The sequence below is a fragment of the Abramis brama genome (genome assembly GCF_963993115.1).
Source record: "Abramis brama genome assembly, chromosome: 1".
NCBI classification, from domain to species: Eukaryota; Metazoa; Chordata; class Actinopteri; order Cypriniformes; family Leuciscidae; genus Abramis; species Abramis brama.
In genome coordinates, this window is record NC_139963.1 from 29530429 (window position 1) to 29553728 (window position 23300).

The 23300-nt window shown below is 39.5% G+C and overlaps 1 protein-coding gene across 1 annotated transcript; it reads left to right on the forward strand.

The window, feature by feature from the left end:
* Positions 1 to 147: 147 nt before the first annotated feature.
* c1ql1l2 (complement component 1, q subcomponent-like 1-like 2) lies at positions 148 to 23090 on the forward strand. Its single transcript, XM_084136189.1, has 2 exons — positions 148 to 1367; positions 21534 to 23090. Exons 1-2 carry the CDS (start codon positions 756 to 758, stop codon positions 21711 to 21713), a joined length of 792 nt encoding a protein of 263 aa, XP_083992315.1. The 5' UTR covers positions 148 to 755; the 3' UTR covers positions 21714 to 23090.
* Positions 23091 to 23300: the final 210 nt, after the last annotated feature.

The window sequence follows — 23300 nt, forward strand, 5'->3', positions numbered from 1 at the left end:
TGGCTGTATCGTTGTGACACAGAGAGGGAGAAGAGAGGATGGGTGTGTGTGTGTGTGTGTGTGTGTGTGCGTGTGTGTGTGTGTGTGTGAGAGTGTGTGTCGGGGGGGTTGCTCAGTATAAAACCCTCAGTCTGAGAAAACGCCTCTGCAAACATACCGTCTCTCCTCTATATCTGCTTCTCTCGCTCTCTCTCTCTCTCACGCGCGTACACGCTGTCCTTCACTCCCATGCACACACTCGCTCACTTCATCCTCTCTTCCTCTTTGCCGCCTCTGCCATCCCTCATTCTCTTCATTACCTAGTGCAACTCTGTCCACCAGACAATGGGATCGACTTTTTGGGAGCGCGTGTGAGCGCGTTTGCATGAATGCGCGTGCGTGTGTGAGAGTGTGTATGTGTGTGAGTGAGATTGAGCGGATGTGGGATCTGTGTGAAAGCTCTTTCCAGCCTGCCCAACGGATCCAGTGAGCCAGCTTAGCAAACCAGGCGTGCACGGAGCTAGGAAAGCGTGTGAGAGCGTGTGCATGTGGGTCTCTTTCACCCTCACGTGCTCCTCTACACATTTGGGATCCTAGGGCTTGGCACCTTTCCCCTGGGACCCCCTGCACCCCTCTATCTTTCTCTCTCTCTCTCTGCGGTCTCCTCTTCTCCAGCAGTCACCATTTCGGCTCCCGGCAGACCCACACTGGCTGCCCAGCCACTCCCGCGCCTCAGCCTGGGCAGGAAGACCCTGGTAGCGGCCGCTGTAGGGGTCATGCTGGTGCTGGTGCTGGTGGTGCTCATCCCTGTGCTGGTCAGCTCCGTGAGCAATGACAACAGCCACTACGAGATGCTGGGCACCTGTCGAATGGTGTGCGACCCGTACCAGAACAAGGGCACCACCACGGGCATCACCAGCACTGGCTCTTCTGTGCAGGCCGAGGCCGAGGCTCTGGCCGACCACAGCAACATGCCTCCACCCTCCACGCTCCTCCAGGGGCCACAGGGGAAGCCGGGCAGGCCAGGCAAACCCGGACCTCCGGGGCCACCAGGGGAGCCAGGGCCCCCGGGTCCGATGGGGCCCCCGGGGAACCGGGAGGACGGTGGCCGAAACGGGGTTCTGAGTCTTGACAAGGATGGAGCTATCAGCACGGTTACATACAACACGCACCCACGGGTGGCTTTCTATGCGGGACTGAAGAACCCTCACGAGGGCTATGAGATCCTCAAGTTCGACGATGTGGTCACCAACCTCGGCAACAACTATGATGGCACTTCGGGCAAGTTCATCTGCAGCGTGCCAGGCACGTATTTCTTCATCTACCATGTCCTGATGAGGGGAGGTGACGGCACCAGCATGTGGGCTGACCTGTGCAAAAACGGACAGGTGAGTGCCAAATTCTTATAAGAGTTATTTATGACCTTTTTTCTTTTCTTTTCTTTTTTTTTTGCTGTTGAAAAGCTTAGCTTTCACATGATCATGACATATATATATATCATGATCATGTGATAGCTAAGCTTTTCAACACCAAAAAAATTAAATAAAAATATTAACTGTTATATTATATATTATATATGTGTATATATATGTATTTATATTCCTATTGACATAAGTTAATATTTTATTTCAATTGTATAGTTTTTTTCAGTTTTTTTTTTATTCTGACATTTTTTAAGTATTGTTTCTAAAATCGTGCTGCAAATCTATAAAGCGCATTTCTTCATCTCGTGTTAGAAGTACGTGCTGGTGGTTTGAGCTGGTATTCACAGAGCGGATCTAAAATTAATTTAGCTGTTAATAATGACCCCACAGAGGACAAAAAAAGACTGTCGTTTGTCTCTCTCCTCCGCTTTTCTTTGTGTGTGTTTCGTGTGAAACTGGTGGGAGACGCAGTAACATCTGCTGTGAGTTCCTCGTCCCCCAGAGCACGCGGGTGAAGTTCGCACAGCTGCGGCGCCACACACCCGGCGAGAAGACACGAGCTGAATGCGCTAAATGCGCGCTGACATTGTGCGCTGTTCCCGTTAACAGAGGACAGAGATTCTATCTCTCTCACTTTTGAGGAATTGTCTTAGCATGGGACACTTAAAAGTTTGCCACTCCAAACTTTTTAATGAAGTGTCCAGTGTGTTTAAAAAGCGCATAATTATAGCCTATATCTTTTTTCAACTTAGGAGAATATATTTTGTTCATTGATGTATAAATATGGCAAAAGTTACATTTGGTGTCATTAATTTTATAAAGGCTATTGTCATCACATATATTTAAGGGGAAAATTAATAGGCTACTACTCGAATCAGTTTACACTAAGCCATTAAATAAATTTCCATTTATTTATTTGCAGCAAATGTTTTACCGCGAATGTGGCTATTTTCCGCGCGAAGCTTATTTACGTAATGCTCATTAATTAGGGGGCGCGAACGAAAATGGCAAAATTTGATTAAAAAAAAAAAGGCAGCGCGTGCCAAATCGTGCAACTTCGTGAACTTATAATCACAGTGCCAAGCTACAGCCACAAACACATCTTATTATCCCAGCATGTCTCAAGAAACGACCGTTTAATGGTATTTTACTCTCTCTTTTTTCTATGTGTCCTTTGCTGTCTCTCTCTCTCTCTCTCTCTCTCTCTCTCTGTGTGTGTGTGTGTGTGTGTGTGTATGTGTATCAATGTCTTTCCCTCTGTTCATAGCTTTTGTTGTTTGCGCTATTTAATGATCAAATGTGGAGTTGTACACGATATACAGTGGCACAGTGACACGTCAAGTGCACAAATACAGACATAAGTGGAACGTGCGATGTTTAAGGATCTGAGATTACTGTTAAGGTTTTGTCGACACGGTTGTAATTCCTGATACAGTATTTATTAGAATGCCGTTATATATTTATTCTGTTGGAGTAGTTTGGCACGCAAGACTAACTCTCAAGAGGGAGAAAAGCGCACGTGCAACGTCATCCACAGAGTTCTGCCGCACGCGCCACGGGGCTGACAGATGGAATATAATTATACAGTAGACTTTAGAGTCTCTTCGGGCTCTAGTGAACAAGAATTCACATTTTCAAATAGTCCTAGGCTACTGAAATATTACATCGTTTAGGAAGTGTACAAAGACAACACAAGGCCAGTTTTGACTTTTAAAATAAAACTGTCCTGTATAGCCCAGACAGACAATTGACAGAATCTTTCATAAACATAGGCCTACTTAATCACACCCATTTAAATGTAAGCTAATTTCAGGCACTGCAATGGTAATTGTAGCCTATATAGCTCTCATTTTAATAAATAGCCTACAATTCGTTCTTGCCACATGTAAATAACTAAATATTTAATTTGTCAAAGCGAAGGTTTATCTGCTCTGATGTGTCCTTATATATTGTGCGCTTTAGTGCTCATAAACTGTCTGGCACCAATATACTGCGTTATTGTGCGTGTTTTACATAAACCAATCAATTAATAAATGCATTTCAGACATTTTTGAGTTACAATCTAAGTTCACAACGATCAGCCTACTGGATGATCACAGAATACAATTCAAATTTACATTTCAAGCTCTTAAATTTGCTCTTAATGTCTCCCATTTGCCTCGCTTCAACAGACAACGTGACCCGGGCCATAACGTTAAAGTGTATTTCTCAACATGTCTTTTAACTGTTTAGCTAGAACTGCACCTGGAATTGAAAATGGAGTGAGGAGAGACAGAGCATCACCTGGAGGGCGCGTGCATGTGTTTTTAGTCTTTCTGTGGCCCGGTCCAGAGGTCAGCGCGCACAGGACTCAGCGTTGCCGCAGCAACCGGGGCTTTCGCGAGATAGCCGATATTTCAGTTAAGATAAATACAATTACCGAGGGTTATCCGACTGCCGCCGCCGCCACGAACATCCAGCAGCCGCTCTTAGGGCATAGTTCAACTCCTAAAGAAATTGTCACAGAGGAAAGAATGCCAGACGTTTAAAACTGGCCCTGAGGGTAAGCAGAAAAATGAAAGATATAATAAAAGGAGGCTATAACGGTCACTGTAATATCTGGAATTGACCGTTCGCAAAGACCCGCCCCCTTAGTTACTGTTGCTATGTCCGACAAGCCACGCCGCTCTCACTCTACACAATGATGTCTCACGCAGTGGAAAAATACATCGCGGAGCAGAGAGGACACAGACAACGCGCTGACAGACAGAACAGACCAGGTTACTTTTGATATGAAACAAAGTCTCAACTCTCACAATTGGTCATTTTTTAAAGAAATGTAAACAATAAATACCGTTTTGTGGCTCTTTAATGTGTCTGACAGATCCTCAGTTAAAGCTGCTCGTGAACCGATCATCCCCTCCTTCTAGTTAATTTATAGCATCAAATAAACATGAATGAACATAAGAAAGAATGTTGTTTTAACCGCGAAAAGACGTCAGCACACACCATTTTTCCAGTTCAAATCTACTGATTATGATTGGTCAGATCGCCTGTCAATCTAATTCCCTATGAAGGGTCAATTGAAATATGTTTCTTTTTTGTTCCCAACATGTCTTAATCTCTCTCTCCCTCCTCTGCTAATGTGTGTCTCACCCCTCCCTTTATATCTCTTTTTAAACCTTATAAATGTAATCATGTTCTTCTTCATTAGATCAAACTAGGCCGCTCACTGAGACAGAGTTCTTATAAGCGCTGCCTGTCTTTTATACTCTAGCTGCCATATTAATTTAACTCGTCCAGTCCCTTGGTGCCATGATAATGTGTGCAGATCTCTTCCTCTTAATTAAGATGAACACTTGCTTCTGTCACAAACACATCCTTAATCTGATTACTTGTGCTTTAATCTGAACACAGACCTATCAACCACAGTGAAATGCATTCCTTGCAAGAAACCAAAAACAGCACTTGGGAAGATTGCAAGTTAGCAGACAAACTTTCTAGCAGAGACATTTACAAAGGTCTCTATACTTCTCTGTTGTGCAGCTAAAAAGTTTGTCTGCTAACTTGCAATCTTCCCAAGTGCTGCTTTAGGTTTCTTTGTTTTCACAGTGTCCTAACTAGATTGCCTAAGCAAAACCCATAAAAGAAGTACACTAATGGCAAAGGCAAGAACAGGCAAAAACTGCTGGGAGCACAGTACTGCATTAATGGAGTGTGTGAAGGAAGAGCATTGGGGGAGCATATGTTGTCGTAAAGCACCGTCTGTTGAACACAATGGGTCCTGATCTCTAGAGACCCTCCTCACAGACACTTTAGGCAGACATGGGAGACAAGCCTTCCTCCTGAGAGCAAGCTAATCTTTATAAAGTGGTTACCGCCTCACTAATTAAACCGCTATTCCAGATCAGAGCAATTGCAGCAGTGTGTGTGTGTGTGTGTGTGAATGGGCATACAGGACCTCAGGTGAGCTGCTGCTGAATTAGCTGTCTCACATCGTTCCCTAACAGTTTAAAAGAAACTTTCACTATTTAACTTTGTTGTATCCCTCTTACTCTGAATGTATGTGAACGCAGTATAGTGTTGCTTAATGGCAGTGATGGAGTGCTAACAGACTTTCAGCTAGTCTGCTGTATCCCTGTGGACTTACTCTATTCTTCAAGCGGCCACTGACCATACCACCATACAAACCCACACAGCTGGTGTGCAAGATGTGTACGTGAGTGTATGAGAAAGAAAAAAGAAAAAAATTCTGGTGAGACTGCATTCTGTGTGGAAAATATTAGCGCTGTAATTATTTATATTTAATGGATTTTAGCTTTAATACACATGCTCGTACACAGAAGATGCATTTCTTTTCATCCATTTCCACTCCTCTTTCCAAGCTCCTTCTGTTTATTCCTTGCCATTCAATTTTTTTCTTAATTTGCCAAATATTCTCCCCCCTCAAAAAAATCACATTTTTGCCAGATGGACATGTACAAATGCCTGCGAGTTCCTTTTGAAACTCCACTGGCTTTGCAAGGAATTCCACTTCAAATGTGATAAAGGAGTAAACAAAAAAAATGAAAGACTGGGAAAAGAAAAGGCGTTTGTAGTGTGCCAGAGTCTTTTTAATCGTAATTAAAAACTTTGAACCACATCCAGATTGTGCTGGCACCTGTCCTCATGTTCCTTCTGTTGATATTGTCATTAATCCACCCAAACCCATTCTGACTTCATTATAAGCAATGCATCCAGGCACTCTTTGTGTTTCTCAAGAGGCTCCTTCGGGATAATCTTGCTGTCTCAGACCACACTCCAATGAACATACACACATTCACGCATGCGCAGGTGTGCGCAGGTATCTGAAGATTCACCTGTTTGGTTTAAAGCTGATTTATAAAGTAAGCTACTGTAAAGGGATACTTCACCCTAAAAAATGTATTTATCTCATAATTTACATCACGTATGACGTTTTATTTTGCCTTGCACATAAGAAGATATTTTGAAGAACTGTTTTCACCCATACAGTATAATGAAAATGAGTGGGGTCCAAAACAACACTGGACCCCACTGACTTTAACTGTACAGACAAGAAATTTTTTCAAAATATATTATTTTGTGTTCAACAGCAGAAAGGAAGTAATTCAGGTTTAGAAAGACATGAGGGTGAGTAAATCGTGACGACTAAATCATTTTAATTTTTGGATGAACCATCCCTTTAATCATGACATTCACTCAGTCCTTCTTTAAGAGGGACCTATTATTAGCCTGGTAATACCAAACTCTGCTACTTCGCTTTGCTTCGTAGACAGAGTCTGGCATGGCATAATTGAAAAGCGTTTTCTTTCTCGCGGAGGGGGGCGCTTGTCTGAAGTTTAAAATCATTGGTTACCCGTAAGCCAATCACATAACGTTTGGTTATGGCGTGTGTTATGCGCATGCTCAGCCGCATCTAACTTCCACTGTAAACACATGTATGATGCGAAAACAAAACCATCGAGCGAAATACCGGAGTGAACATGGCTGTGAACGACTTTTGCAGATTATGTGAAGTAAATCTATACGCATCCACGGTACAATCAGCGTCTATGTCACGGCTCTCAGGCCGCCCTCTGTTCGTTGATTGGCCGGCTGTTTTCAGGCCGGGGGAAAACAGAAAGCTCTGACGCTGTCTCAGACTGAGTACAGAAGCGAAATGAAATTGAGCGGAAGTACGAAGTCTGACGTAGTCAGGCTAACCTATTATGCCCATTTTTACAAGATATATAATATAAGTCCCAGGTGTCCCCAGAATGTGTATTTGAAGTTTCAGCTCAAAATACCCCACAGATCATTTATTATACCATGTTATAAATGCCTAATTTTGAGTGGAAGGAAAAACTTGTTTTCGTGCATGTATCTTTAAAGGTGAACTATGCAGGGGTTTTTTTTTTACCTTACTGAACAGCTTCGGAGTCATTGGAATGGTTATATGACTTTTTTCTGGTTGAATGGTGGTGTTCTCGCACCCCCCTAGCACCTTTGAGCAGAAAAACCACCCTTGCAACTTTGGCAAGCGGGCTGCCGGCCTCAGCGTCAGGAAGTATCGCGTGATATCAGGTCTCGCGATGTAACGAATTGCTTTACGGCACTGCACACATACACTATCTAAACATTTATATGCTTCTGTGTATCATACATACCTCAGAGGACATGGCTCCATGCGTTCGCCGGCTTCTTTGAAAACAAATGCACATGACCAGAGGGAGAAGATGGGAGGGGGGCGAGTCGCTAACGAGTTTTGATGACAGTGTTGTCAAATATCTATTCCGAAGCTGTAGGGGAAGCTCTATAAAGAAACCCATGAGCAAAAAAGCGAGAAAACAGTGAAGAAATTGCCAAAACTGCATAGCGTTGCTATCAAATGAGCTGCTGTTCCCTGCCCCGCTTTCCAGAAGAGGGTGGAGCCTGTACAGCTTGTGCTTCAGAATAATCTGCCAAAAACAAATCTCTATCACGGTCACGCTCACATTCTTTATCATGATGAAAGTTTATTATCTGCATGCGTTTTAAAGCCATATCAGTCTAAACTTCTGATATGGTTTTCTGAGCGCACACATCTGAAGCACTTGCACAGAAAACTGGATGTCAGACGGCACGCCCCGTGAGTATTAAACTAAGTTCTCTTTCATGTCTTATTGCGCTTAAACTGTCAAATACACTCAACTTTATGTCAAACAAAGTTCACATACTGTGTCTGTGAATCACTAGCATAGCCAGAAAAAAGTATCTGGGTGTGCATAAGAAAAAACATATAAATCTGCATATTTATGATATTTTAACCTTTATAAAGAGCATTTTCCATAATCGTTTTAAATATATGCTTCATCTTTCATTTGAAATTCTTAAATTTGATCAATAAATTAAATTAGAATAATAAGACACTGGCTGTTACCAATCAAATTAAATAATTTACACTGAAAAATTACAACTGCATTAAAGGGTTAGTTCACCCAAAAATGAAAATTCTGTCAGTAATTACTCACCCTCATGTTGTTCCAACCGCGTAAGACCTTCGTTCATCTTCGGAACATAAATTAAGATATTTTTGATGAAATCTGAGTGCTGGATCACTTCTCCATAGGCTGCTAGGTGACCTAAACTTGCTGGCCCAGAAAAGTTATTAAAGAGATCGTTAATATAGTCCAAGTGACTACAGTGGCTTAATCTTAAGTATATCAAGCGACGAGAATACTTTTTGTGCGCAAAAACAAACAAAAATAACGTCTTTATTCCACTATTCATTTCCTTCTCTCTGGGCCTCGTAGTGTTTTTGCACTGCACGTCTGTGTTACACGTCATCACGCATCACACACATGACCAGCGTCGGCCAATTGTGAGCCTACGTGGTGACGTGCAACACAGACGCGCTGAGCAAAAACACTACGTGAACCAACTAGAGGCCCAGAGAGAAGGAAATGAATAGTGGAATAAAGTCGTTATTTTTGTTTGTTTGTGCGCACAAAAAGTATTTTCGTCGCTTGATATACTTAAGATTGAGCCACTGTAGTCACTTGGACTATATTAACGATCTCTTTAATAACTTTTCTGGGCCAGCAAGTTTCGGTCACCTAGCAGCCTATGGAGAAGTGATCCAGCACTCAGATTTCATCAAAAATATCTTAATTTGTGTTCCGAAGATGAACGAAGGTCTTACGCGGTTGGAACAACATGAGGGTGAGTAATTACTGACAGAATTTTCATTTTTGGGTGAACTAACCCTTTAAATAATGCTATGAGATTGTTTTACATATTTTTTTGAATATACAAATATGAAATATTGGAATGAATGAAACTTTTAAACGAAACTAAACCACCAGTAGGTTATGGCAAGCGACCGTCTTAATGAGTGAGTCTTTGAGCCATTTATTCAAACGATTCGTTCAAAACGCTGAATCATTCAGTAATGAAAACACAGTTAAGTGTTCCGTTGAGATGCGTTATGCCTATGATCTTTGTTTGAAACTATTTTCGCTGCTGAAATAGAACAAAAACAGTCAATATTGTGTCTAAAATGTAAGTGACTTAATATTAATTGCTTGTTTATTGAACTGTCAGTTGTTTCATATGAAATCACTCACATTTTCAGTCGTGATGGTAGGCTATTCAGCACTCTCTGAATGGTCTCTGAATGGTCTTCGTGATTGTCTTCAGCACTCACTCTTGATCGTGTGATGTTGCTTAACTGTATCATATGTTATATAAAAACTTTACATACATTTTTACCGCTGTATGTTCACTGAGTTTCCATGAGATTTGTTTCCATTTCTTCTCATGAGACGCGAGGCTCAGCAACACAACCTTGTTACCATCAGACAGTCAGCGGCTGTCAGCAGATTTTTTTTTTAACAATAATAATTTAAACATTAAATTACATTTAAAATGAACAAATATTGTAAGTAAACAACAATAGCACAAGTTGAGATTTTAGAAGAGTTAGAAGATTTAAAAAAATAATTTTGCATCTATTTTTAGGTGTGAACCTGTGGCTACGCCTATACTGTGAATGTAAACAGCAAGTAAAGAAATCCCATTTGTATATTATACCTGTGTATTAAAGGGGTGGTTGATTTCTAACTTTAGTTAGTATGTATTGTTGCTGTTTGAGCATAAACAACATTTGCAAAGTTACAACGCTCAAAGTTTAAAGCAAAGAGAGATATTTTCTTTTAAAGAAATTGATTTTTAAGGACTACAACAAACGGCTGGTATCACAAACCCTAAAATTGACATAAACCCGCCCCCGGGAACACGCAACAAAGGCCATGAGAAGAGGAATACTTGCACATTTGGGAGTCTGCTCAAGCTGTCGCATCCGTCTTTTCACATTTATTGCAATACAGTACTTAACATAAAGGCAATAGCATGTCACTCTGTTGGCATCTTACAACAGTTCCCACATGAGAGATTTATAGATTATCATAACAGAATATACTAATCAGTTACTCTTAGTTAACTCCACATCAACTACATAAATTCATTAACTAACCATTCAGAAACGTCCTGTTGCATGTTGTCACTTCTTCATTGTTGGACCCGGTTTGAACATAAAAGGCTAAAAGTTTTTTAAATTTTCAATGCATGTCTGTTGTGAAGTAATCGGAGCTTCTAACACACAATTTTAACATGCTATAAAAAATGATCTGTGGGGTATTTTGAGCTAAAACTTCACATACACACTCTGGGGACATCAGAGACTTATTTTGCATCTTGTAAAAAGGGGCATTATACCACCCCTTTAAAGTGAAAGCAGCATAATATACATTACCTACTGATATATTGGCTGTTCAAATGAATCAAACAACAAAAGAAAAACAGAAAATCAACTTAAGTAGCTTTAATAAGAATACATTTCTTACTTGAATGCTGCTGTTAAATGCTATGGCGAGTAGATAAACATGGCGGACTGTGTACTGCTCACTCAGGACGGGGTCTATGCTAGTAGGACAGATGCTAGAGTCCGTCAGCAGTCGTGGGCGGGGCCTGTGCAATGTGATGTCACAAAAGCTAGAATCTGCAAACGGCTTGTTCTGAGACACTGCTTATGATTTATGGGGATAAAAAAAGAGAAGTGGATATATTTTTACCACTGAAGGGTGCTGACTGTGCCAACAAACATTTATGTTCAAACACCATGTAAAAGTGAATTTTGCTTAATAGGTCCCCTTTAAGATGTCTTTGGGCATAGTGTATGCTTAAAGGCAATTGTTTTTACATGCATAAAATGTGTTAATATAATTAATATGACTAGGAGAAATATGAATAATATATGTATACAATATGTGTGTGGGGAAAAAAGCACACTTCACCATCTGGAACAGCAAAAACATGTTTTTAATTAGAGTTCAGTGTTCAGTTACTAGAGTCAAACAAATTACTCATGTTTAATTACACAGCGTGCATAAATGCAAGTGTTGTTCATTGGTATTTGGATGAGGAGAGAAACAAGTAACAGACTGCTAGAGGGAAAACGTCCCCCAAATCAATACTTTTTTTGCAAGAAACAGGAAAAAATACATCCAGTATAGCTTGTGCTATAATTATTTTGGTTGAAGTAGCCTATACAACATTTTTCACTTGTCTTTTCGGTCAGAAACAAACTTATCATCCTCAAAATAATCCCCTAAAGAAAGTCTGCAGCATCTTTTAACAAGTCCAATAAGCAGTCCTCTTCAATAACAGCTTGCTAATTTGCTTTGGAGTTGTAGGGTGTACTTGCGTTTCAGCTCTCCACTCTTCTAATCAGCTGTTGAGGCACTGGGGCGGGGCCTTTGCCCCTGATGTGATGTCTAATTGGACACTAAATTTGCCGCCCAGTGGAGCAGAACATTAAAACCAGTCTAATTGGGTGCTGTAGGGTTATTAGCACTGGATTTTCCCGTGCTGCGAAGAAATGCCACACATGTCACATGTGTCAGGGTTAGACGGAGCAAACACTGATTCTGCGGAGGAATCCATCATTTATTTATAGGCGAGAAACTATACTTTTAAAACACAGACCTTCTGCACCTCAGCTCTATCATTCAAATATCCAGCCCAGAGATACTTCAGCGGAACTGCTGTGAGCGTGTATGTTGAATATATGCACTAAAATAGCCGCGCCTTCCTATCTGAGTGACTGTGGTCTGGTCTGTGACTCAGGAGGAGACCCTCTACTTCTTTTAATGAGCAGAAATCAACACACTCTCACTCACATGTGGTCATACTGATACCCGAACCCCCTCTCGACTCATGTTTTCATGTGTTCAGCACACACACACACACACTCTGCTGTCACAGGGAATAACAACTTGCCCCTCGGCAAAGTTCTTCAGTAAACATCTTGATGCTTCAATGATGCTTTCAATGACTCCACTCAATTCCACTCAGACGCTACAAACCTACGTACGTCCACTGCGACTCTCTCGCTCAGCCCACTTACTTGATCGAATTAGTCAGCGCGTGTACGTGTGTGTTTAACACCTCGATCACCTTGGAAAATAAACAACAGCTACTGTAAGATTACAGCTATCCGCCCAGCGCCAAATGATGAATAGGGCAATTCATGAAAAATGTATCCTGCAGCAAAAACCATGCGTTTCTCCCTCGCTCCCTCTCCTCATCTTTCTCTCCCTTTTCCTCAATCTCCCCCAAGACTAGAATTACTGCACTCTCCTCATTATGGCACTGAGAGGAGGTGAGACTACTCTATCACACGATAATGCGTTATAATGCAGCGCGATGTTTCATTAAGCAGCTGTACCGCTCGGAGGCTTCAGAGAGGGGCTTCGCGTAGAGGTCAGGCTACTGTGTGCATCTTCAGGGGGATCCGCCACTTGTGGTTTAGGGGAATATTTCTTGCTTTAAGTGTGAGGTTACTAGTGTAAGTCGAGCTTGACTGACAGTTCTTTTAAACAAACCAATTAAACTGCTTCTGTTTGTCTGTTATATCAGTGACAGTGGCATTTTTGTGGCTGTTACTTCAGTTTGTGATTGTTTGCATAAGTTCTAGACGGAAGAATAGGACCTAATGTAACAAACTTTTCAGATTTTTTTTTTTTTTTTTATAACAACTGTTATAAAATATAGCTGAGAAGATTCAGAGTGAAATAACCTAAGACATTTTTCAAACTTTTTGATGCCAAGCACGCCCAAATGTAATGTAATTATCATGGCTGGTAGGCCTATATAAAGGCAATAATTCATAAAATATAAAAACAGGTGTATATTTGCATGCATAATTGCCCATTTATATTGTTAAAAGTAGTAATATTAATTGTTTGCTAAATTTGCTTTGTAATTGAAATTTAAAGCCCAAAAAAATCTTGTTTATATTAAGCTTACTATTTATCTTTTTCTTCTTGTAGAAGAAATCTTGTTTCCCCCCCGCCCCCGTCTGTCAATTACATATTTTTGTGGGGCTGATATGACAAATATACCCCCTAAATAAGGCCTAGATTCACCTATGCTGTACACCGCAGCCAAAATATCCATACGAAGATTACGAAGATCCATGATGGATTTGGTTATAAAAGACTACACATGTTGTACACTACCTGGTTGTTTTGGCAAAAACCTTTATTAGAATAGATTATACACAAATGACTTCTCCAAGCAGTCTAAAAATCTCTGTGAATCATTTTTTTTTTTTTTTTTTTTTGCGGGGGCTATTTTGTGAACTGTCTTCCTTGACTTCAGCTACTTGAACTGCGCATGAATCAGCCTGTTTAAATTTCTTTTAGATGCATAAGTGTGAGTAACTGATGGAAAGCTGCTCTGGCATTAGCTGATGGCTGTTGGCATCCTCTTCTTTAGCCAGCTGGCCCTCGTCTATCATGGCCATCAGCAGACGACATGATTATTTAAACTCCTTCTCAGAATTAACTTTATTCGAAGTACTTCTGAAGTTTCATCAAAACCTTTTCACCGCTATTCATCGTTCATTCTCTGTGCAAACACCATGGGCCGTACTTCTCAAACAGTTTTAATCATTGTTTAAACATTATATCAATGTTATTTAAGTATTTCTGGAGATCGCTGACAAGACAAAGAGCAGCTGGGTAGATTAATCTCTCCGGGTGTCTCTGCGACAGATGGAAATGAAAGCGTGGCACCTTCACTTTTGTTCTCCACAACTTATCTTGTCCTTAATCAGGTTTGCTTTGCTAATAAACCCAAGTGAAAAAGGAACGCACGTCCGTCTCTTATGTCCTCAGGATTTTCACACAACCAGCAAGCATCTGGCTCACTCTCGTCCACGAGGGGATTTTTCTCCGAGCACTGTGTGAAGAGCTCTGCTAAACCTCGATCAGGGATGCAGCTCACAGTCCACCTTTTAAGTATAATTAGAGGCAGGTGCATGCTTCAATTAAACTACACTACCACTTTCCTTCTAAGAGCCTGTAATAGGGTAGAAGTCAACTGCGAATGAAAATTAGCCACGTTAAAAATTGTACATGGTCCCTTTTCTATATTATATACTGGTGTCAGTCACAGAAAAAAAGCAAGAAAGAGAGAAGGAAACAGGGGGACTTGTCCATCAGGATTAGTTTGCTTTCCATAGATGAAATGTTTCATATCGTTCAGAGACAGATCAGTCTCTGGCAGGGAGATGCTGCTGACATCTGTAAGAATATCCACTGGCTGCTGCATGCGTTTCAGTCGCAGCACGCTTAATCTCTCCAGTGACTGTATTAAGAAATCGAGCCAGGATAAGGTGTAAAGGTTTGGTTTATTAAGGTGCAGTTTTGGTACGTAAATTCCAAGGTGTATGTTTGATTTCAATAATACATTCACTGTAAAAAAAAAAAAAAAAAGGACAGAAATTGCTATACATTTTTAAGCACAATCACCTTGGCTGTGTAAGTCATTTTAACTTAAAATACATTAAACTGACTTGACGAGTTGAATTTCTTTAAAAAAAACAAACTTATTTTTATGAGTTTTATGAGTAATGTAAAAACATTTGTGTCATCATGTCATTTTTACAGTGTTTCAACTATACAGATGTACTACGGTTTTACAGATGATCTGAAAAAAAAAAAAAGCCAAACAATAAACTGGGGTTTGATGACTATTTAAAATAAACTAAATCAGCTCTTATATATGTTTTACAGAGAAAACATTTGATAAAAATAAAAAAGTTTTTATTTTATTACACGATCAGCATTTGATTTTTGAAGGGTCATGGCACACTGAAGAGTAATAGCTGCAAAAAAAAATGCAGCTTTGCCATCACAGGATTAAGTTACATTTTAAAATGTATTAAAAAAGAAAACAGTTATTTTAAATTGTACAAATATTTAACAATATTACATTTTACTGTATTTCTGAACAAAAAAAAATGTAGTCTTGGTGAGAATGAGACTTTATAAAAATTAAAATGAAAAAATCGTATTTATTCCAAACATTTGAACGTAGTGAACATTTGTAGTGTATATATAATAATAGAAACATTGGAGATTATTTAGTGATTTCTTGACTTTGCTAGGTATCCTATCATCCATCTATATAAATTGACAAAACAAATGATTTATGATTATGTCAGATTATCTACATCTTGATCAGTCACATAAATCTTGCAATATCACCAGAGAGGTCATTCCCTGAAAGTCAAAAAGCCATTCCATAATGAAGTCTATGGCAGACGCATGGCATGTATGTGCTCTGAGCACACACTGACTGTTTTCTAAAACAGGGACAAACAGATGCGTGTCAGAGCAGGGCCGCCGGTTTCCGTCTGTTTGAAATGCTAAATGCAGGCTGTCTGTCCCCCTTACCCAGCCCTAAAGCTCAGCAATGTCTTTGGACTTACATTCTTTGACTTTGCCCAACTATACCACTATACCCTCATTTGTTCCCCATGGACCTGTTTTGCAGCTATTTCACTCCATGTTAAATGAATATTCTAGGATAGATATACTGTGTTATATGGCAGCATCTGTGGCATGCTGTTGATTAGCACAGAATATAATTTCAATTCAAACTTCAGTTCAAACACAACTGATAGTTATTCACTTATAAAGGAAGTCTATTTAGGGCAATTGTGCAACGGTTGCCCCATAGACTTCCATTGTCAGTGCATATACACGTTTTTAGTTTGTTTTTACAACTAAGGTACGATTAACAATTATTTTCTGTGTTCATTGACAGAATCACACAAAAGCTTTCTAAAGAGCCCAGAATATTCATTTAAATCTCAGCGTTTATTGCAGTGACTGTCTTTGTTAATTATTTTGTTTAGGACTCGGCTAACACAGATTCTCCGAGGGCATCATAAAGGAAGGATTTACCGTGGACCTCTAAGAGGCAATTGATATATCCATCTTTCTATTTGATTTCTGTTTACGCAGAGTTTGAAATGCCTTGTGGTGTCTCATTGCTCAAGATATAATTTATAGTCATAGTGGCCTTACCAATGAAATCAGTTTTATAGTATTGTCAATCAGAACACAGTTTCTGTCATTAAGTCTTTATAAGAGTTTTTTAGATTTCACCCGCAGTTCAATTGCTTTTTAATTACCCTGAAATGATATCCCAACACAGCCAACAACGGAAGTCCGGCTTCCCAGAGGAAGCTAATATTAAAAAATATATATATATATATATTAAAACGTGTTTCATCGAAATCCTCTCCAACAAATCCCACGCACTCCCCGGGCACTAAGAGCTAACCCTTTAATAAGGCCGCCATGCAGGCTGTGTGAGCTAAAGGCGGATTATTTGACATTAATATGCACCGGACGATCGTCACCATGGATTCAGAATAGCAGACTTTGTTTGCACATCGATATTAGACTCACCAGATTTAATCAAGAAGGTAAACAATGAATAGAAAAAGGATAGAGAATAAAAAGAGAGACAGGGCAACACAGAGTCATCTGGGTTGAGTGACGGGCAAGTCCTCTTGCATTTGACCTTATGCGACGACAAGACGCAATAGAAGCTCTGCAGTTGCTTTATTACACTGAATGTGCCATCCAAAGCAGACCTTACTTCTGAATTAAATATTGGCACAATATTTTCTGAATATTTCTCTGTTTCCTTATGGCTTTATAAATATTAGTAGTAGTCACTAAAAAACTATTCATAGCCACAACATCATACACTAGTAATTATGTAAAACTGTCCATAACTCGTATAAGTGTGAATACAAATCAGTTCTTTTGTCTGCCACCCCGAAGCTGTGAATTACTTTGTTAATGATATAATTCTGTCAGTCTTTATATCAAGAATATTCAGAAGATGAGAGTGAGATGAATCCAGACTTGCATGAATATTCAGTCTGCCATTTTTCTCAATCCTTTTTCAATTCATGCGAGACCAGGTGAGATAAAGGTGAATGGTTGAAATTTGCAGATTCATATTGACCATCAGCAACATTCTCCCCTCTCACAACCCTAATATAACCAACAGTGTAAAAAGAGTGAAAGACATTTTGCTTTGACCAACTGAGATTAATGAAAAGATGTTAATTAGAACAAAAGAAACTAAGAATTTTGTAATATCAGGAAAGTGTTGCTAATGTTTTGAAACATGTAGATGACGGCAGAAGAATAATTAATTTACCCTTTAAAAAGTAATCGATCAATATAGGTATTTAAAAGAAGATTTGTAAAATGAACACGATGGTTATAAGGTAAAATGTGCAGAAAATATTTGTAAAAAATATTATTGCAACGCTTACTAGAAGTGAGGTGGGGCAGTGAAGATGGTGGACAGATGGCTACAGGGTCGGAGTCTGTCTGTCTCTCTCAATCCTTTCTCATTTACATCACCAGCCGTCTGTTCCTCTTACCTGAGCTATTGATCGTCTGCTCTCGACCTCAAGACATGGATATAGATGGAAATAGAAAATAGAAAGAGGAGAAAAGGGGAAAGAGAGAATGAGAGCTGAAAGTCCTAAGATGATTAAGAAAACTAATTGGATGGAAGAAAAACCAGACATGCATGTGAAGAGATTTATAAAGGAGAACATAAGAGAGACTCAGGTAAATGAGAAAAAGTTTTTTTTTTGAGGAGAGAGGAAGTACGTTAACCAATATACAGTGTTCTTAGTATTTGGACAATTTAGCTACATTTAAAAATATATGAATGAAAAAAACAAACAAATCAAGCTACATTTATTTCTAAGACATATAGCACACGCAGACTGTTCAAGCAGAACATATTAGAAAAAATAAGGCTGTTACAACACTTTCTGGTTGTCAAAACAATGGAATATGTCTACAGTTTTTGTTTGATATTTTATCTATTTAAATGACATTCATATAATTCAAGTGTGGCTTCAGTGTGCAAATATACTTTGGGGTTCTTGTAAATACAGATGTCCCAAAGACTTCGTCCAAGAATCCTGAAGCTTTCTGATGGCTGTCGAACTGCCATATCTCACTCTTTTCCATGGCCTTGTCACATTTCTCTCCATTCCTTCTTGCACTGCGCTCTGTCCATCATAATTAAAGAACACATTACAGTCTCTGGCTGACAAACCCACTGCCATTCAGCTCAAAATGAAAACTAATGAGAGGGCTCCACTGTGTTTGCTGATCCTACCGCATCCCTGAGGAGGGCTGGTCCACCTCTCCGGGTGATGGAAAGCTCCAGATCCTTCTCTCTCTTTGGCTCAGAAAGTGGACACTGAAAGAGGAGGGCGAATTTCGGCCAATGTCACTCAAGCCGCGCAGCACTCTTACACTGGCACATGTGTCAATGTGTCCGATCAATAAGGAACAATTCTGGCAAGAGCTGCCTCAGCACAAAATGAAAAACACAGCAGAATCATTCGATTTGAAGAGATTGACAGCTCTTTTCAAGATAGGTTCATAATATTCTCTCTCCCTCTGTTTCTTTATTGCATTTTCTTTCACCATTTGCTTCGTCTCTAAAATCAAACGCTGATATGGCCCTATTGAGATTTTAGTAGCTATCTCTGCTGAAATTCAGAAGACCTGATTTTGTTTCAATTTATTCATTCCACTTCAACCTTTTGCAATCCTCACAGTGCTGGCCCTGAGTAACTAAGTTTACATATTTTGTTGGCTACTTACCTAATAATTAAATAAGCATGAAATATTGATTGATTTTAAATTGTTTGAAGATATTATTTATCAGACTCCGAAGTTATCCATATTTAATAAACCTGGATATTTATTCCAGTGTAAGCATGGAGAACAGTTGTGTGTTTTCATATCTGCATTTCAGATTGCGCTTGAGTAAAGTGTATTTAGCAGCAGCTGGTAAACCAACGCTGCACCACTACCCATTACACTTCAGCACTGCAAGCTCATGTGTCCCTCTACAGCCACCGTACTATGGCCCAAACATCCATATGGCCTTGACCTCAGGGAATCTCCTCTGCCAGAGTATTTACAGGGTGTTTGTGTGGATGAACGAAATTAGACAGCCACACGCGCACATGCATACCCGCAAACACCAGCCAACATTTCAATGGGACAGGTGGTGATATAATCAATCCAGCCATTTACTCAAGCAACACAAACATACAATCTCTGTTCCAAAACCTAGAGAGCTGCCTCGCTGCCGCACTGTCTACATAAGCAGCTGCCTCATATAGGCATAGGCAGCAACTCCACACACCACACAAATAGCGCTACACACAAAAGATGCATTGCATGATTCAAGCAATTGATTAATAGTCTACTTGAATTGGGAAATACAGAAATCTCACAAGCTCACATTTAATTGACAAATTTCGATTTATCAACAAAATCTGACCCATAACTGATGTTTCTCAAATAGAATGATTAAAAAAAAACATATTTCAGTTCGGTAAAGCCAACGCACATGTGCAGTCCCAAGCGTACGTCTCAAGTCACTGACTGATTCGATAGAAACACAACTTCTAATTGCAGGTGCAGTGATTCAATTACTTTACCAATCGCCCATTGGCGCTTTTATATAGAAGGCGGGACTTATTCTATCAAATTGCTGCACTTTGTCCAAGTAATATGAATGAACAATTTTAATATATTCATAATCTTTAGTTTGACATTAGAATGTTTCTAAGTTAAATCAGTTTTTCTTTTTAATAAACTAAAAACTCTTTATTCGCAATATTGATTGTAAAATAAGTTATCTCACCGAATTTGCATTTTTGAATGTGTATTTTTCACTGCATTCTGGCATTGCCTTTTTCACAAAAGATAGATGCAGAGATATCTAAAAACGTGGCTGAAATTGGGTTATAAAATATTCTGGCATTATCCAAACCCGGATGTCTTTATTTCTTCTGTACAGTGAAAGTCTATGGGGTCCATTGTTGTTTTGAATTCAAAAGACCTTCATTCTATGGGCAAAAACAGTTTGTCAGAATGTCTGCTTTGTGTTTCACAAAATAAAGTAAGTCATGCAGGTTTAGAATAACATAGGGGATCAGAACAATTGTGGGTGGCCCTGTAAAATTTCCTTTTATACAAAAGGCAAAGCATTAGTTTGTTAGTATGTGTGAATGCATCAGACTGTTTTACATAGCAAAGTCATTTCTGACTCTTCCCCTTCCAGAACCCTGGTTCCCTCTATATTTCTTACCAGTATTGCCAAAGAGTGAAAGCCACATCGTGTGGGAGGGACACATTTACACACACCAACTCCGCCACACACACCACCATACACTGGTGTTGATTATAATAGTGCACCGGGGTTTGCTCTAACACCTCTGCCTACGGAGTCTCTCCCTTGAGTCTGTAAAAATCCTTTCAAACAGAACTCTTAATTAGATGTAACAGAGGTCATCTAGAACCAGAACACAAGGACACACAAATACACACCCACACAAACACTTCCTTCCTTCTTTCTTTTTCTTTAATAAATAACATAGACATTAGCACTTATCTGAAACTTGGAAAAAAAAGTCAGCCTGTCACATTCAATGCTTTTAAAACGCGCTCACATTTTACAGCTTCTTGTGAGCGAGATCCAGACAGACAAGCTTTACGTATTCATGCCTTTACTATTTCGAAATTTAATTCACCAGACAGATTACAGAAATCCTCAGCAATTTCCCTAACGCTGTTGTGTGGTACTCGAACAAATCCACACATATTAAATCCATCAGTGTCTCAATCTTTTCCCGGCCCGCTCAGGTGAACGGTAACAGTTGTCATCAATTTGAAGCGAGTCTGAATGTGTGTCAATGATTACGTGTTTTTATGCATCCCAGAGTCTTATGTGCGCTTATGTGTTGGTGGATATCTGATACTTACTATTTAATGAGGGATATTTAACCTTTGCAGAGGTTGCAGATTTTAAGCATCAGTGTCAGAAAACGAGATTGGCACTAAATTGTATTCATTACCTTGGTGTGAACCGTACAGCTAAACGGCTTGTGTGTTTTTTTATTAATAGCTGGAGAAAGCTATCCATAATATCCCTATACATCACAATGGCAGTTGCTTGGCTGGCGCAGGACCTTCAATTTTTAAGAAGTTACTTGCCAAAAAGTTATTTACTCAGAATAAACGGCTAATTGTAAATGGACTACGATGCCTTTTGGATCCAGTTGGTATATTTACAGCATCTACCAACCATCACGGTCTAACAGAACCATGCCAACCAGCTAAACCTTGACCGACAGTGTTCGACTTTTCTGTTACTGAACCTCCTTGTTTGTTTTCTCTCTCTCTCGTGTAGGTGCGAGCCAGCGCGATCGCTCAGGATGCTGATCAGAACTATGACTACGCCTCGAACAGTGTGATTCTGCATCTGGACGCTGGCGATGAAGTCTACATCAAACTGGATGGTGGCAAAGCCCACGGAGGCAACAACAACAAATACAGCACCTTCTCTGGCTTCATTCTTTACGCCGACTGAATATATGAGCGTAAGAGAGAAGGAGTGGGAAAGAAAGAGATATAGTGAAAGGAAAAAGGAAGTGAAGGAAGGAGCATTCATCATCCCAGAGCTTTATTTTATCAGGATCTCTCCATTGCTTCAGCACACATTTCACAGAAAGAGACTCACTGGAATTAGGTTCAGTAGCTTTTCTTCGAATCACCTTATTGTTCGATAAAAGACAAGGAAATAAAGTGATAAACATGACGTTTTTCTCTTTCCATATTGAAAGGGCATCTTTGCTTTTCTTGTTTTAAGACTCCAAGAGTGACTGGCAGAGATCTTTAACCTAATCATCATGTGCTTTTCCTCAGTAAAACTTTCTTTACCCATAGATATCTAATGTTAAAAATATCCCCTGGCACCCTGTTGAAAAGGTATTTATATAATTGTAACACTCATGTCTAATTCGATGTCTCCTTACCTCTATGTTGGACAAAGCACCCCCTGTTGGCTACTGTTGGTTACTGATTTCCATCTGCATTCTTTTCATGTGTTGTACTTCGTTGGGACTGCAGTAGCTGATGAGAATTGTGAATGAATGTTATTCCTTAAAAGCACTTGATACTCAATTTAAACAATTGATACTCTGCTACCCCCTCTTCCCATGACTCCTTTCCTCCCCTGTCAATTAGCACTCGACCCTAAACTCCCTCCTCTCAGCCACCTTCCGCCCCTCTGCGCTCCTGCGGAAACTGCAGATGACTTTCTCTTTCTTTTGAACATGAGTGACAGTAAATGATGACTTAAAGGATGCTTATATTTTAGTATTAGTTAACTTAAAGTAGAATGAATAGAGAGCCTGTGATTGACAAAAAAACAAAAAACAGATTGAACAGTGAAATACAGAAGTCAGAAGTGTTTGTTAAAAAAAGTTTTGATTTTCAAAAGTGGTGAGGGATGCATTTCTGGGGAGAGTTGAGGTGCGGTTGAGGGGCTTCACTTATCACTCAATCATTCCTGCTAACAAATTCAACAACATTCAGTGAGAACATTTTCAATATTTTTATTTATTTTATCCTGATGGGACAAAGGAATGTGTGCAAATGAGGTTTGTTTGTAAGCGTGCATGTGGGTTTGTGAGTGTGAGTGGTGTGTGTGTGTATCAGTACCGACACCAGAGCATGAACTACATTTTGTCTTTGTCACATTATTGGTTTGAGAAATGTGCTATGCTTTAGCAGGTCAAAGATGTGATATAGAGACAATGAGATTGCATCAGACACGTTTAGCTAAGCCTCTACAGAGAAGATATAAAATAAACAATAAAGCTGTAAATTAAATAAATCTATGCTATGTTTGTCAGTCCTACTCTATCTTTTGGAAATGTTGAATAAATTTAAATAACAAATGGGATATTTGAAGTCATTTGTGGCGTAATGTTTTTTTTTGTTGTTTTTTTTTAATGCAAGAAAACAGTTTTTGGGAAATAGAAGTCCATTTGCATAAATCTTCCAATTTATCTAATATTTCACATTATGGGCTATTTAATACACGGTCTAGTCATTTGAAATTACATCAGAATAAGTAGGAAAGCAACAAAGATTCAGATATATGCCTCTACTT

Coding starts and splice junctions, on each gene's coding strand:
- c1ql1l2 (XM_084136189.1), top strand. CDS start 756: ATGCTGGTGCTGGTGCTGGTGGTGCTCATCCCTGTGCTGGTCAGCTCC. Junction 1,368..21,533: donor ACCTGTGCAAAAACGGACAG/GTGAGTGCCAAA, acceptor TCTCTCGTGTAG/GTGCGAGCCAGCGCGATCGC.